We start from the raw sequence: 17,091 nt of genomic DNA on the forward strand, positions 1-17,091 counted from the left end.
CTGCAAGTGGATCCCGTTAAAAACAGAGTCAAGTTCAACGTGACCAGAAAAACGTTCTGGGAATTGGGGAAGTCTGCAAGGTCGTTTAAAAGGAAAAAGATTGGCGAGTTCTTTCGAAATGCAGCAGAAAAAAAATTACCTGCGGAATTCAAACCAACTGAAGTACGTCTCGGTAACTTCTGATGTTATTTTCTTATTATTTTACGGCTCGTTCACAATCACTTACAACTTTTCAAATTGTTTATCAAGTATCTATACTGAAACACCACATCTTGCTATACACAGCTTAAATTCGACGTTAGCGGGAAGGAGCTGGTCATTCCACTTTCATCGAATCCTCAACCAGAACATGACGATGACGATGATGGATATACTCGTGAAATTGTCCAGCGTATTCTGGCGGCAAAAGATGACGGGCTGGTGAGCGACAAAGCATACCACGAAATCCGGATGGCCCTCCCTGAGCACGTTCGTGCACAAGTACCCCCGCTTTCTTCTTTGCTAGAAGAGAGAAAAAAACAAAATGGAGAAATCAACATTAGTACTATTCCGGAGTTAAACACCTTAGCGAGGCCTTAATAATAAGTGCATTTGAGCTCAAAACATTGACTTTAACATTGGAACAATCAGGTTTTTAAAACCCACGGCTTTTTTGAAAAAAATAGTAATACTAAGACAATTATTTTACAAAACAACAGAAAAAAAGATTCACGAATTGATTACACAACAACAAACGGTAATTAGCTTAAGAAGGCCTTTGTCCACTGAATGCGCGAGACCTAACAATGGCTAAGGCCCAGGTCAAACGCCGTACTTCACATGAGCCGAACCCAATTCAACCAATTAGACTCATGTGAAGTTCGGCGTTTGACCCAATTAAGTTCGACTGATTTTATTTGGAGCGGCTGAGGCGTTCTTCACACCTGGCCAGCCGTGAAGAACGCGTGAAGACCGACTTTGGGTCAAACGGCGATCTTCACATGAGTCGAACCAAACGCGTAATCATAATAATACGCATAATAATTTTGACCTTACCTTGAAAAACCACTAAACAGGATCGCTTTTGTTATTTATTTGGTGTAGCAGATCGGTTTGACTGAATTAAGTTCGACGTTTGACTCAAACAGGCGTTCTTTTAATTATTTGAGTCGACCCAAACTGTCATTGGGTTCGGCTCATGTGAAGTACGGCGTTTGACCTGGGCCTAAGATTCGAAGACACATATTAAGGAGGGAGAAGAAAAACAATTCAAGTACAAAAGATCTGTTGCCGTTGTTGCTTTTGTTGTTGTTGTTTTTTTTAAGATTAAAAGACAGAACAACTGAGACCGCGCTCGGCACGAATGGTATACGTCTTAGGCGTGCTGCCGATTTCTCGAGGCAAACAATTTGTTACTCCCTTTCCAGTGGTTTTACAAGTAAAACAGTTCAGTTAAGGCTTTTTTTTTTTCTTTTTAGTTACTTTTTTCTTTCGGTTGTGTGCGCCGCTTTTTTTTCACCGCGCGCCATGTTAAAAAAAGAAAACAAAAGGTGTGATATAATCACACCTTTTTGAAGACACAGTATCCCAGAAAGCAAAGTTTGAAACCTGTGAGCTGATTTTTTTTTTTTTTTCGGAAAATTGTCTAGCGGCAAAATTCCTAAATCAAACACGTCACTGCGGACGGAAAAAATTGGTCGTGGAGAAGTAGATTGTAATAGCGGGGCGACCTCTCGGTTGGGCGCCGCTATTCCCGTCCCCTCTCCCGTGCGCCTTGCTCTCACAACGCGATAAAAATGCTGAAAATTCTGAGTTTATTCTTTGGGAAAGCCGAGGTGGCTGGTTGACTCGTCCGCAAACGTCTCCGAGTCTCCGACGTGAGCGAGAGTCGAATGAGGGCAAGTGTAAAGCAGGGATTGATGGGAAGGGAGAAGCAACTGTCCTCCTTCCCACAACCCACCGCTCTCCCACGCTTCTTCGTTAATATTTACTGAGGGACGAGTCAGAGGTGGCTGGTGCAGCCTCGTGTAAAACACTCATCGCTTTATGTACAAAGGAAATACATTACTCTACATACAGGGTGAACTATTCAAACAACAGACCAATACTCTTGCGTGTTCATCTCATTTATTTCCAGACGTGCACCTCCTCCATAGTCTTCTTAAATAGGTTTCCAGTTTCGTGCAACGACATCTAACCTAGCAGTTACTGTAGTGGAATTTTTTTTATTTTTTTTCCTCTGATATTCTTCTCAAATAGTCAGACCTGCGCATAATTAAAAATATGATTTTGTTTCCTTTCGAAAAAATTCGGCAGCCGTCCTGATATTCTTCTTAAATAGTCAGGTTTAATTCATATTTTATGTACATATTTTGTAGTTGAAAAATTAAGGAAAACTTCTGTTCTAACGTCCGGTAGCAATAGACATTTTAAAAGCACAACAGTAAATGTTATGTGGTAATCCGTTTCGTTCCCACCTGTCCTCTCGTACCCCACCCCTATTTCCAAAAGCGTTGGTTTGGCGTTCGAGAGCATTATTCAAGTCAGTGTTCTCGGGTATTTGACGCATGTTGTTTCTTCTTATGTGAGCATACTCCTAATCATGTAGTTCAAGATGCCTCCATGTTTGAAGTACGCCAATTCCACATCTGTGTCAAAACGAACTTTCACTTTGAAGGTGCGCCCACCATCCAACTAAAAAATAAAACAACTCCATCAATCAATAAAATCAATTAATCAACCAATTAATCAACCAATTAATTAAACCGTCCCTCAGTCAGTCAGTCAGTCAGTCAGTCAGTCAGTCAGTCAGTCAGTCAGTCAGTCAGTCAGTCAGTCAGTCAGTCAGTCAGTCAGTCAGTCAGTCAGTCAGTCAGTCAGTCAGTCAGTCAGTCAGTCAGTCAGTCAGTCAGTCAGTCAGTCAGTCAGTCAGTCAGTCAGTCAGTCAGTCAGTCAGTCAGTCAGTCAGTCAGTCAGTCAGTCCGTCCGTCAGTCCGTCAGTCTGACCAATCGATCACTATACGGCGATTACATCAATACACAAAACCATGAGCCTTCTCTCTTCTGGTGTTGTAATTCCATCATATGACCGCCATATGTTGCTGCGTATCGTTAAGCCCTTTCTCGGGCAACGATTCCTTTCTACCAAAGACTATGTGTATCTTTCAGTTCACAACCTGTGCAGTCTTGGCCTATTCTTTCCTATCCAAATTTAACATCACATGTTTTTTTGCCTGCTGTTTCTGCTAGTTGAGAGAGCTAGAAGGCTTGCTTTTCTACCTTAACATCCACTGTTTGTCCAGTTTTCAGGTCTTCCGGCACCTCAATGGTGTAGCTTTCTTTTCCAGTGAGTCCCAGGCTCTCTGCGTTTTCGCCGGGAAGATATTCAAGAGGCATGATACCCATTCCTACCAAATTGCTCCGGTGAATTCGTTCAAAACTCTCCGATATCACCGCCTTGACGCCCTGAACAGAAAACACACAGTTGAAGAATTAGCAAGAAGTAAAAGAACATTGAAGAAAACCCGGTGACCTTATTGTTACTGCGCTGTGCTTCAGCGGCCTTCATAAGTAGACTCTAACCCTAATTCCTTTATCTATCATTTCACACACCTGCATCCAAGGCCCCTTTGCCGCCCAGTCACGTGACGATCCTGACCCATAATCCTTGCCGGCCAGGATGATAAGCTGTCGTCCTTCTTGGCGGTAACGTTCAGCTGCATCAAATACATCCATCTGCAGAATACAGACAACAGTATAAACAGCAATGCAGGAAACGGTAGAATAACCCGCTGAATTCCCATGCAGCCAACACCTGCGTTAAATTTGTAAACACAGGACTTTTCTTTCACGAATTTTAAAGCCCCTCTCATAGCGCACGCAAAACAAATTCTTGCAGTAGACGAGACGGGCTCCAGTAATGAGAGATTAACGAATTTTGACACTGAACAATGACAAAAATTAGTAGTAAGAATTCAATAAGAATGCAGGTTAAACGGTATTCGAGCATTGACCCGGGTTGGTTGAAATATGGAAGAAGCAATTCACCGGATAAATCACTATCCAACGGATAGCGTGGTTTGTTTTGTTAACACTTATCCGGCGGATAGCGTCATCCTCAAACAACTTCGAACAACTGGGGCCTTGAACAGTTTAGCCAACTTCTCAAGACTTCCAGAAGTCCAAGTGTGCCACTATCACCAAATTGATAAGACACAAATAACTAATAAACAGTTTATCATCATACCGTATCTCCAGAAGGAATGTGAACAGTTTTAGGAGCAGCTTTTCCGATGAATTTGTTGACCAGTCTTATGTTGGCAAATGTTCCACGTGCCATTACAGCATCGTTTCCTCGGCGGGAACCATATGAATTGAACTCACGAGGAGCAAGCCTGAAAAGACATTGAAAGCCAACATTCACTCCATGTACTCACGCTTAACAGTGAGATCATGGTCGGTATTCTCACCTAACTAAAATCGGAGTCTGATAGACTTTGATACATTGTATTAATTCCGAAAGTAACGGCCCCTCGAAAGAAACGCTCCCCCGAAAGTAACGGCTCGAATACTTATACAATAAAATAATATCACTGTGACTGCAAAGATTACTGGACAATCCAGAAAGCACATGTAAAGTACCGGCTACCCGAAAGTAGCGGCCTCTTTTCCCTGCTAAAGACGAAATTTCGGAATACTGGTAATTCAGTTGTTTTTAAACTTACATCAAGATACACGACGACAGAATAGAGAGCGAACGCGGTCAACCTCTCGCAAAAGTGTGATGCGAGCCCAGACTGAGCGAACTTGAGTGGGAGTGAAACCTCCCGCTACCCCCTCGTATTAAGGCTTCAAACACTACTGGCCAAACTAAACAGCGAAATCAAACGTTCATGACTGTTTTAACAGACGAAGAATACACAAAACTCAACAAACATACCCTCTTCCAGCCAGATAACGTGCAGCAGGACTGGTGCGTGAAATGCTGCCAGCAGGAGAGATGTGATCAGTTGTCACAGAGTCGCCCAAGTTCAACAGTACAGCGGCATTTCTGATACTTTCACGGCTCGGCAGCTCCTTAGCCTGTTCGTAAAATTATAAAGAAGGGAGTTTCCACTGAAATTGTGTGCTTACTTATTGTGAAAACTTCGCTGTGCACCACACTGCCTTTGAACATTTAAAATCAATTGTGGCTCAAATAAGGTCGTCAGTCATGAGAGAAACGATACCAAGATTTTTTCCAGGATTGGTAAAAATCATTTTCTCTTGTAAAAACGTAACTGCCAAAATTCAAGTGCTACGGAAACAATTCTCGTTATCATTATCAAAGTCTGTAGAAAGTTAAAATAAATAAGGATTTTCAGACTTTTTCCTGACTTCTGATTTACGAGTTCTTTAATCAGATACCTTGTACCTTGAAAGTTGTCACATCAGAACAGTACCACAAGAAAGCAAACCAAGTTCATATTATTAAGTTATAAATTCTCACCATTGTCTCAAAGAAAGGTGGATGTTTTATGTAAGTTGATTTCTCATCCCAAGGGTACAACAAACTGTTTGGTGCCTCCAGTGAGTTCCACCGAGGATTACCACTCTAAAACAAATGGAAATTTACTCTGTTAGAGCACTTTTCACCTCTGTACAAAGTAGAGTTCGTATTTAATTGGTTTTGGTTTTGCATTTGCATTACATGTCTCACGCTAAGCGATAGGCTAAAAAACTTGCGCCACTTTGTCATTTAATCAGAAGTAAAACCAAACCCAATCATAAATCGCTCTCACAAGTTTTCCCGCGCTTCGTGTCGGCTACACGTACATGTAATTGCTTCGAGTTTTGATTGAACTGCACTAATGAGGTCATTTCTAATGACAGTTGTGTAACCAAAAATAACATGAGCTTTCTAGTTATCACAGAATGCTCACTGGAAAGATCAGAGCTCTTTCAGATAATTTAACAGTCCACGAGGTCAGGAACAGTCGCAAAAATCATATCACAATTCATTGTTGATTTTGCTGAACGATCAAATGACCAAGATAACAAGTTCGTTCTTGCTGGCTAAACTAAAAGCATTTTGAAACAAAGCAAAGTCAGGGCAAACATACATATATTCGCATGTTCTCTAGTGATCTGTACTGCAGCAATGAAAGCTGCTCTGACAACACGACTTAAGACAAAATTGGTAGAATTCATAGAAGTCTTCTTACCGTTACTTTGGCATAGACCTCTTTGAACATGGCAGGAATAACATACTGTCTCTCAACCACCTGTGGATAATATTAAAATGAACAATGGAATTTGTCATCAGCAAGAAAACAAAAAGGTTTAGAGACTTTCGATTTAGCTGCTTTAAAAAGGTGAGAACTGAAACTCTAGCTGGAAGAACATTCAACTACAAAAAAGTGATTCAAGTTATTTGGATGAGATCCAAAAATCACGTAGCCTGTGAACAGGCTCCGGCTGCAAGGGTTTGACTGCAGTTGGAAGGGCCAAGGAACTGGCTGAGGGTGAAGTGGCCGAGGGGGCAGAAAATCTTGTAAAAATCATGCCTTGCATTTCTCTGAGTGCTAGCTTTTTGTAACAAGTACTAGTTGCAGTTACAATTACGACTCTACAAATTAGGTTTTGAAAAGACGCTGACATGTACTAGCAAAAGCATTCCTTCCCAAATTCCTGGAAAATGAGCATTGTGGAAACAAATATCACATGCAATGCTTACCTGGAGTTCTTCCCTTGTTGGCCAAATGTCCCTAAGGAAAACTTCTTTTCCATCCTTGGAAATACCTGAAGTATGCAACAGAAATCCCTTACCATTTGTTCTATTACATGTGTAAATCAAATACATAAAAATTCCAGAATCCAGAACTGGGAAATTTCTATTGTATAGCTGTTTAAATTACACTTTTTGGACACTGACTTACGAAAAAGCAAAATGTTATGATACATGTAGCATTTAAACTTTTTTAAAAATTACCATAACTTTAAATTCAAGGAATGTTTCAGGAGTCAGTACTTTAAAGATAATTTTCTCAGAGTTTACCCCTGGAAGAAAACTGTAAAACTGCAGGGGTTTTGCAGGAATTCTAGGAGCAGTACAAACCCTGCAAACGTAACACAGAGTGGTATGGTGTTACTGTGATTATATTGGCTTACCAAGTGGCTCCTTCTCAAAGTCAATGAGCACTGTGCCAGCAATGGCATAAGCAATCACCAGGGGAGGGGAGGCAAGGTAATTGGCTCTTGTTAGCGGATGGATCCGTCCCTCAAAGTTTCTGTTTCCTGACAAGACACCCACAGCAACGAGGTCACCCTGAAAAGTAACAGACAGACAGTCAAAGATGAATTGCAACACAACATTGACACCAAAATAATTAATCCTTCACAGGTCTTATCTTTTTGACTAGAACAATAACACTGTATTTATAATTCAAAACTCATGCAACGGTTTTCAACAGAATTGATTTACCTTTTCTATTGCTTCTGATACTGGTTCAGACAAAGGTCCAGAGTTGCCAATACATGTCATACAACCATAGCCTACAACATTAAACCTACAGTAACACAAATAGAAAACAATCACATTAAAGGTACTGAACACGTTATCTCTGTGCAACAGAGCACTACTAACAAATCGGGAAATCACAACAGAATCTAGCGCAATGCGACAAATTTCATAAGAATTGATACAAAGCAGGAAGCACAGTGGCCTAATGGTTTTGTGTCGAAGTTCAAATCTGGTCCATGTGGTGTAACTTATTATTTAGCAGTACACTACAATACTGAATGAAGCCTTTCCTAGGGCTTTCATTAACGTTTTCATCAGGAGGGCAACTGGTTTTGAATCGAGCTTCTCTTTAATAAAAACTTCCCCCTAGATAGTCAAACCAAGCAGGCAAAATCATCCTCACAACCAGTCAAATTGCCCAGTTCCCAGCTCTTTATGAAACCCCTGTTCTCATAGAAGACCACACTTCTACCTTCTGTTCATGCTATGGAAACTGTTAATTGAAGCACAAGCTAACTTGAAACTAGCTGTCATTCATTTCACTTATGAAGCACTTGTGATATGCGTTATACCAGGTACACTGTAACTTCAAGTTGTACAGAATCCTACCCTAGTTTTTCCAGACTTGGTGTGACACCACTCTCCTGCAGATAGTAAGTCACCACTCCCGAGCCTGGTGACAAACTTGTTTTGATGTATGATTTGACACCAAGTCCCAGCTCAACAGCTTTCTTAGCTAACAACCCTGCTCCAAGCATTACTGATGGATTACTAGTGTTTGTACAACTAGTGATGGCAGCTATCACTACAGAACCTAAAGAGATAACCAACAAGATAGAGAAGAAATTAAAACCTGTAGATAAATCCAATAGCAAGTCTACACTTTTCTTTAAAAATAGATTCCCCAACACCAATGGCATTCATTAAAAACAGACAAGAACTATAGCTTAAAAGAGGTAGGAAAAGCATGAGAGCAATAATCATTATAAGCATCAGTGAGAGTAAAAGAGACCAATCAGAGCTGGTTAGCAAGCTTCAGATTCTTACCATGCGATAACTTGAATTCTTGGCCCTCAAATGTGAAGGGAACCTCTACATTCTGCTTTTCGGCTGGAATTCCAAAACCTTTAAATCCAACCTTGTTGTTCAAACATTCCTGAAAGTCCTGCTTCATATCTGACACAGCAACCCTATCATGGGGTCTTTTGGGCCCTGACAGTGATGGAGTTACAGTGGACAAGTCCAGTTCAACAATCTGCAAGAGTAACATTTCACAATAACCACAAAAGAAAACACATGAGTAGATATCCTGTCTTGTAACTCTTCATTAGATAGTTTCCTTTTACGAAACCCTTGTTTAATACAAATCAGATATTCACCTTTGGTGAACAATCCCTATGCAATGCCACACATGTAATTTACTGGGCAGAAACTTCACTAAATGGACGTGTAGACATGAAGAATCTCTCTCCCCTAATCAACTGTATGAATTCTCCACATCACTTATGCCAGAATTTGTTATTACTGCACCAGGAAACATTTTCCACAGCATCCATTAGAGGCTGGCTGTCTGATCAAAGTGTAAATTCTTGTGTAAACATCTCTACCTATCCTACCTCAGAGAACACTGGATCATTGCTTGGGTCTGAATAGTCTCGGAACATTTTTGTAGCTCTCATGTAGGCTTCGACGCATTCAATATTCTCTTCTGTGCGGCCTGGTGTAAAAAATAGAACAGATTATGATCCAAGATACCGCTTACATACAACTGTACATGTATATTAAACATTGTAATGGCATAAACACTGTACATAGCTCATTACCAGTTGCCGAGATCAAGGCTCGTAAAAACAATAGTGCTATAGATACAACTACTTCACACTGTCTGAGTTTATCCCCTCTTTCACAACATGAAGTAACTAGGCCACTCCCCACTGGATGGAATGCTAGTCCAATGCAATTTAGCCCCCTGTATTCTGTCGGATTGCCCTAACCACTTGCTGAAACACATTTGAAACCTTGATCTGAAGTCTGTAGTGTTAATCCTTACGCTGCTGCATCTTGCCAGCATGTTATAAAATAACGGATTCACTTGATCTAGAATTCCTGCAAGATTTGATATTTAACCTAAAGATTACATGCTACATGTGATCAATAACAACGATGAGTACCAGTAACTAAATATTTTACCTGTCTGTCTAAGATACAACAGACTCTTCTCATCAACTGGAAAGAAACCTACAGTTGCACCATACTCAGGACACATGTTGGCAATGGTGGCTCTATCTGCGATGGACAGATGAGCAACACCAGGTCCAAAAAACTCCACAAATTTACCCACAACACCAGTTTGGCGAAGGTGCTGATGGATCAAAACAAACAAAAGGACATGTTAATTTAGAACAGAAAATTTGAAAATAAAATGTACAGGTATCTAAAATGCAAAATTGTCTCTTTACCTTTGTAATAGTGAGCACAACATCAGTAGATGTGATAAATGGATTCACATGCCCAGTAAGCTTGTAGCCAACAACTTTAGGTAACACCATACTGATGGCTTGACCCAACATAACTGCTTCAGCTTCAATACCTCCAACACCTGGAAAATGTTATTCCAAAGAAAGCACTTACTACTGAATATTTTACAAAAGAACACTTTAAGGCACAAAGTAAACAAAGAGAGCCATTTGCTATGAAGTCAACCATTCTCACACATCATAACCAGTAATTTTATTTTGAAATGCTCATGGATGGAAGCACTTGGATTCCTGGTCCCATTGTGACGCACTTGGAGTTCACACTGCCATTTAATATCTAATTATCTTCTGCAAGTGCACTAAACAATCATATCATCCCAGGATGGTCTAGCCTATGCAGGTTTCTGATGTCAGGTTAGACTTGACACTAATTCTTAGATATAAAAGGCAGAGAACGTACATAACACATAATCATTACTGATAATTTTTTATGGCCAAAGCCAAGTTAACATTTTCACTCTTTTCCTCTTAAATGGTTAAAAAGAATTTCTCACCCCATCCAACAATTCCAAGCCCATTGATCATGGTTGTGTGGGAGTCTGTTCCTACAACACTGTCAGGGTACAACACATTCTCCATGTTGAAGACAACACGGCCAAGATACTCAAGGTTGACCTGAAAGCCAAACCAGTAACTAAGCAATCAGGTTTTGGAACAAAATTAAAATTGAAATCCTGGGATGCAACAGAAAACAGGTTTTTGCCTTGCCAATGTCTAGGGCCCTGGTCAAACCTCGGACTACAGACGAGACAAACTAAATTGCAAATTGAGTCAATCCAAATGGGTAAAGTTTGGCCATTGGGTCAAACTTAATTGGAATTTAGACAGACAAACACATTCTGATTATCTGAAGCAGGCAGATAGACATGTTGGACGATCTAAATTCAGTTGGACAAACTCAGTCAAATCAAACTCAAACGTAACATGAACTTAATTCGCTCAGATTAGTTCATCTCATATGAAGGTTCACATTTGGCCTGGGCCTAAAATGCACAACCTCATTGAGGAGTTTGATTTAATCATTACTATAACGATGATTATTAATGCCTAGTTCTTTAGTTGCCTATCAAATATATGAACAAGCTTCTAATCCATAATATATCAGTGATACATACCTGGTGAACTATGCCTGAGCCAGGTGGGACAATTGTCATATTCTTGAATGCTTTTGAGCCCCACTGCGGAAATAACATAACAGATGCAAAGAACACCTCCGTGAGAAGCTTGTTACAGCATCGATATGCGAAAACACAACTACAAAACAACATTACACATTCAGATGTACACCAAACCAATTATATTTTGAGAATGTCATGTGATTTCAACCATCACATTTCAGTGGCCACAAAGAACTGTTCAGCCAATCAATAACTTGAAATCCAAACTATGAGAAATATTATTATTAACCATAATTTTATTTGACATTTTTTGGCTAAAAGTAAGAACAATCCAGCTCTTCATCTTGCAGATAAATAAGTGAGCACACCAGCAACATTAAAAAAAATTACTCAAAATGGACATGAAATGAGCCAGTAAGTGGAGTACCTTCAGGAAAAGAAATCTTTCCTTGTTTCTCATAAACTCCATTTCCTGATTCTTCTGAAGTGCAGTAGAGCTGTAGCAGAGGAAAAACCACAGATAATACAGTAATATAACTATACAAGCTTAATAATAATTATTAGTTACATAAAACCATCCAGGAAGGAGAATAGCACATTTAACAATGTTTTAATAACATGACAGTAAGGTGATCTTTGCTTTAACATTATCACTAACATCGCAAATTTAGAAATTCACCTGACTTGAAAACTAGTCAGATTTTAGTTCTTCATTTTTGATGCATTTCTCTAACAGGGCTTTGCTATTTTTCATATAAAGCATAATTTAGAAATCCACCTGACTTGGAGACTAGATTTCAGGTGCTCAATTTCAAACTGTTTCTCTTCTGTTTGCAACTGATCCTATATACAGCACAGACACTGTGCTGAGAACCAATTCTATACCATACACCTGCCTGAATAAATTGAAATATTCAACTTTGGGATGGTGTGTTTCTTTAGGAAAATCCAAGACTGGATTATTAAATTCACAACAGAATTTACATTAATTTTCTTGGATTTATGTGTGCAGTTAAAGAAACCCCATTTCCTTTTTTCGGATTTAAGAATCTAATAATTAATTTCTTTTAACCAAGAAACGCATTCTTAGATTATACCACTGAATGCTGATGCAAGCAAAGATCACCCTTTTCATTACAACAGAAGTGAAGGAAATTTTTCAACTTTTACATCTGTTCTTTCCAAACACCAGTAGCCACAGAAATCACCATTCAAATTGCCAATGGTGAGTAGAAACAGCACTGCAAACAACATTTAATGCTTTAGTTCAATGAAACAGAAGAGTGACATCGCACCAGTCAATGGGCATCAAATGAAATGGACATGGATCGTCCTTCTTAGGCCAGTTGCCCCCTGGATCAAACAACCGACTCTGACTGAAAAAAGAACATCAGATATTCTGTTCTGTTATAGTCCTGATGTAACCTTGAGCAAGTTAATTGCCTGGACTTAAATAAAAGTATTTAGAAATTCAAAAGAAATAAATGGCCTTAACAGAAAGGTTGTGTTGAAAGCATTTTCTGACTGGCCATTGTGATGGAGCAAAGAGCCTCTCAGAGCATTTTGAGACAATATTAATAACACAGTTTGCAAACTCAAAAACAGGTATGAAAAACATCATGATTCACCTCACTGTTATTATTTTAAAGCCATATCTTGATAGCAAAATGAAATAAAAATAGTATCTGCACAAGTGATAAAGACAGAAAAATAAGGCAACATGCAGGAAAACATTTTTTGTTTTTTTTCCTATTTTCCAGATAAACAATCTTTGGTAGCTACTGGTGTTAGGACACAGGCTTATAAATTTAAGTCTGGGTCAAGATAGAAATTCTCCTGACTGATTGCCATACATTTCTTCTCTTGTTACCAAGGAGAATGCAGTGGTACATACATCTCCATCTATTTATAAACATTGTGCGGGCAAATTAGATCAGGATTATTAGATAAGAATGTATAATTATGAGGCATGAATTATGGAAAGCAGTACAAGTTTTTCTCTGGGCTGCACTGCAGTGATTACCAGGAAGCATTTATTTTAGATTTTTTATACATACAATTCTCAAAATAATGTTCTTAGCAAAAGCAAGCACTGATCCAAAAAAAAATGTCTCCTCAACCAAATCTTCACACCTCATTCTGGTTGATATGCACTCCTCAGTTAAGGTATCACTAACTCGACAAAGAACCTTAGTCAAGCTTACAGACTGGTCTCGAAAACCCAAACAAAGACTTACGTACCTTCTCGATACATCAACCTGCACTGAATGATCAATGACAAGATCAACAGGGCAGAGTGGGTTGATTCGGCTTGGATCTCCTCCAAGTCTTTTAACAGCATCCCGCATTGCAGCAAAGTCCACCACAGCAGGAACACCACTGAAAAACAAAAAAGTATGTTTATTTCTTCTCACGGCATCAATAAAACTGATGGCATGACTGAAAGTTGTTGCATGACCTCTTTTCCACTTGGGATCATGTGACCTAACTTACACTACAGTACAATAGGCCATTTCCAAATTACCACCTCTTTCTCAAAGTGAGCCTTGGTGCTGATCCTTTCACACGAAAATGCAATTTCATTCACATGCGAATTAAACTCATTTTCATATGAATGGTTGTGCACCAGGCTTTGCTTTGATAGAGAGCAATAGGTCAACTCAGAAATGGGCTATTAAGGTGAATGTTATCTAGTGGTCTAAGAAGATAATTTTTGTTGTTTGCTTCACACATGCATTAAGTCTGGTAAGTGGAAAATATCTAGTACATACATAATTATCCAATGACTGGTTTACAAGAAACATTCATCCTTTGGACAACTTACGTAAAATCCTGGAGGATGACTCTTGCAGGCATGAAAGGGATTTCAACATTTTGTTTCTGGTTATTCTCCCAGTCCAGTATATTTTCAACATCCTTGGACTTCACTTGAAAGCCATCACAGTTACGAACAGCAGACTCCAACAGAACCCTGATTGAAAATGGTAGGCGGGCTGCAGAAAGTCAGATCAAATACATCAAGTATAAGAGCAATGAAAAGATATCTGAATGACTACATGTATTATGTTTAACCTCTCAATCCTCTTCTTGCCAAATAGACATCTGAGATCAGCCAGAAAAATGCCATTAATATTCAGGTAAAATAACTCTATAGTAAAGAGATCCATTAGATTGTACAATTTTTTCTGTATATGTAGGACCACAATCAATTTATTTGCATATTTATTAGACTTTCAGATTGTTAATAATTGTTTGTTGCTCAGGTTGAAATTTTCATGCTAAGGAACAGCCAGTCTTCAGATCACTGTAAAACTACATGTACAAGTACAGGTACATTCATAGTCATCAGTGTGATATTTGTTTACGATCATAACTCAGGAGAACCAGTATTTTCCTCGATATTTATAAGTCAAAAGAGTTTAGGAGTCACCAATTCTTTCAAGTATATATTGTGTTATAAACACCATTATCGCGCGCTAACTGTAAACAAGCTAACCTGAGCATTACTTAGGCTAACCTGAGTAATATTCAGGTAATCTGAAACAGTATTAAGGCTACCCAATGCAATATTCAGGCTAACCAGAACAACAACCAGGCTAACTGAAATGCCATTCAGGCTGTCCACAGTCCTTTTAGGCTAACCAATCTATTACTTCAGCTAAGTGAAGTGCATTTGACTTATAAATCAGGTAACCTGATATATATACTCAAGTAGTGAAATTGAAAATTGTAAGAGAGATGTTTGGTCACTCAAGTTACTCAGTAAAGGCACAATATAAGTTAAGGGAAGGTCAGACATCAAGGTCAAGTCCAATATTGATATTTTGCAACCAAGCTCAAACCACGTGGGTGAAACAAACAATTCTAGAAATGAATTAGCAATCTTGTTGATGCATGTCATCTAATAGGTCAGCAGTGACCACAATAGCAAAACAGGAATTACAGATGATATGATATATTCTACATTTCTTCAGAGTATGAATTAATTTAGCAGTAGTGAGGCAGTCAATAAAAAAAGCTATTTCCGGAGAAAAAGAAACACAGTTAACTAATTAAGACTCTCTTAAAGCAAAAAACTAGATTAAAAACTGAAGAAATGGCAAGAATCTCACAAACATCAAAACGTTTTCATTCAAGATCACATGAATAATCACAAGGGGCATAGTTCACTACCTCACATAAATTAATTCTATATCAATAGCGTCGAAAAAATTAAATACGAGATTGTACGCTTACAGTGAACTTTAGACTATGAAATATGCCCAAAGTATGTACATATCACTGATCAAGAGTAGTCTTACAGAATAACATAACTGAACTTGCCCCTCAACTTTTTGAAGGGAAGTTCGTAGCTTTTGAACTTGAATTTGCCATACCATATCTTTCTTCGTTTAAGCTGGACACATCAAAGTACCGGTATTCTCCACACTTCAGGGGAAGAGTCTTGATCTGAGCAGTGTACTGGCTTTTTGCTGAAGAAAAAAATAAAGTTAAAAACTGCACAATGCGACGAACGTGAGACACGACACGTACTCACCGGCCGCCATATTGGCCTCAAGCAAGATTGCCTAACAACTGACTGACCAACATGTGACATTTCACTACACTAGGTGGCGCGCAATGCATTACTGTAATGAAAGCTACTCTTGCGTTTACGCCATTCATATTTTAATTTTCGGTCCAGTAGGTAAGGATTTGGGTTCAAAGATTCAACTCAAATGTCTCGCTCGACCCGGCTCTATCGCAAGAACCCATTTTTAGCGGAGCAGAACAAATATTGATGAAGAAGGATTTCATAAACAACACTCATACGTGTACAACTGTTTCTGTCACGCAAGATTTTGAGCGCCACGTAGAAGATATCACGCAACGCAAGAACGGGTGAACGGTGCTGATGCCGGGTGACTGACCTCAAGGTAAGCAAAGATGATAATCCCGGGCAAAGATTATCCTTAAATTTTTGAGTACACGTTATTTAAAGTAGAGAAAATACTTCTTAAAAGAGGGCAGCTCTTCAGTGACTGTGACAATACCATAAGGCCTCCTAACAGCACAGCTTGCAGGGGCTGGATAAGCATTTGACATGATTTGATCGGTACTTGCGTCTGCAGTACCGGGGTCTGTACATACAAGTACCAAGAGACACTGGTACCAACTGTTTTGATCAGGAGTTACTCTTTGTTAATGGGCCGGATTAAACGGATGTTATTTCACACACTTGTTACCACTTTTACTTCAACAGCAACTAGTGAGAAGAACACGAAACCTCAGTTTACTTTGCATGCATCATTGGAGAGTATTGAAATTTGCCTTCTTCACAGCTACTCAGAATGTTTTTTTTTTCTCCAACTACCTTTCCTGCCCCCTGCCCTCAGCTCCTCGCCACAAGTCAGACCAATCAGGCATGCATATACCAGCTCATATCACGTGTAAATATGCACACAAAGCAAACTGTTCAAATTCATTCCTTCCTTAATATTTAGATAGTATCCAAATTATCAAGTAATTTGGACATGCAATATCAGTTAATAGGCCATATTCGTATTCTTTGTATTGGAATGGAACTAGATGGTGCTATCTTGCCTGCCTGGGATTACCCACTGTGTCCCAAAAGAAATAGTGTTCTTTTTCCATATAATAAATCCTTTATTGACCAAGCTTATCAGGTCAACATGGCTGGATATTGGCCTCATTCCTATTTTGCATGTTTATGGACCTTGGCTCCATCTCGGTCCATAACCATGCAAAAAGATAACGTGGCCAATATTCAGCTATCTAATGACCTCACACTTGGTCAATAACCCATATATCGTAGTCAAATTTGGAGATAATTACACGAATTCCAAAATTTCTCTGACAGCCAAATTGGACCTTAATAATAATAATAATAATAATAATAATAATAATGATTAATTATTATTATTAATTATAATAATTATTATTATTATCATCCCGA

General features: G+C 39.0%; 1 protein-coding gene across 2 annotated transcripts; it reads right to left on the reverse strand.

Moving 5' to 3' along the window:
- Positions 1–658: 658 nt before the first annotated feature.
- Positions 659–17,001, reverse strand: LOC145479472 (cytoplasmic aconitate hydratase-like). Of its 2 annotated transcripts, XM_081457846.1 has the most exons (23): positions 15,673–17,001; positions 15,512–15,607; positions 13,960–14,128; positions 13,377–13,514; positions 12,431–12,511; positions 11,563–11,632; positions 11,133–11,195; positions 10,512–10,632; positions 9,940–10,079; positions 9,671–9,842; positions 9,097–9,197; positions 8,528–8,735; positions 8,090–8,294; positions 7,442–7,526; positions 7,129–7,285; positions 6,695–6,759; positions 6,183–6,242; positions 5,468–5,572; positions 4,919–5,061; positions 4,226–4,373; positions 3,592–3,714; positions 3,259–3,444; positions 659–2,673 (listed from the first exon to the last, which is right to left on the reverse strand). In XM_081457846.1, exons 1-23 carry the CDS (start codon positions 15,680–15,682, stop codon positions 2,560–2,562), a joined length of 2,760 nt encoding a protein of 919 aa, XP_081313972.1. In that variant the 5' UTR covers positions 15,683–17,001; the 3' UTR covers positions 659–2,559. The 2 variants fall into 2 exon arrangements, with proteins under 2 accessions (XP_081313972.1, XP_081313973.1); XM_081457847.1 differs by lacking the exon at positions 12,431–12,511 and having other exon boundaries at positions 660–2,673; positions 15,673–17,000.
- Between the last annotated feature and the right edge of the window lie 90 nt (positions 17,002–17,091).

Source organism: Orbicella franksi, chromosome 2 (genome assembly GCF_964199315.1).
Source record: "Orbicella franksi chromosome 2, jaOrbFran1.1, whole genome shotgun sequence".
Lineage (NCBI taxonomy): Eukaryota > Metazoa > Cnidaria > Anthozoa > Scleractinia > Merulinidae > Orbicella > Orbicella franksi.

Bases quoted from the DNA above. Each gene is read 5' to 3' on its own strand.
- LOC145479472 (XM_081457846.1), bottom strand. The intron at 14,129-15,511 runs GTATGGCAAATT...GACTTTCTGCAG, and splicing joins CTTAAACGAAGAAAGATATG to CCCGCCTACCATTTTCAATC. The intron at 9,843-9,939 runs GTAAAGAGACAA...TTGATCCATCAG, and splicing joins TTGTGCTCACTATTACAAAG to CACCTTCGCCAAACTGGTGT.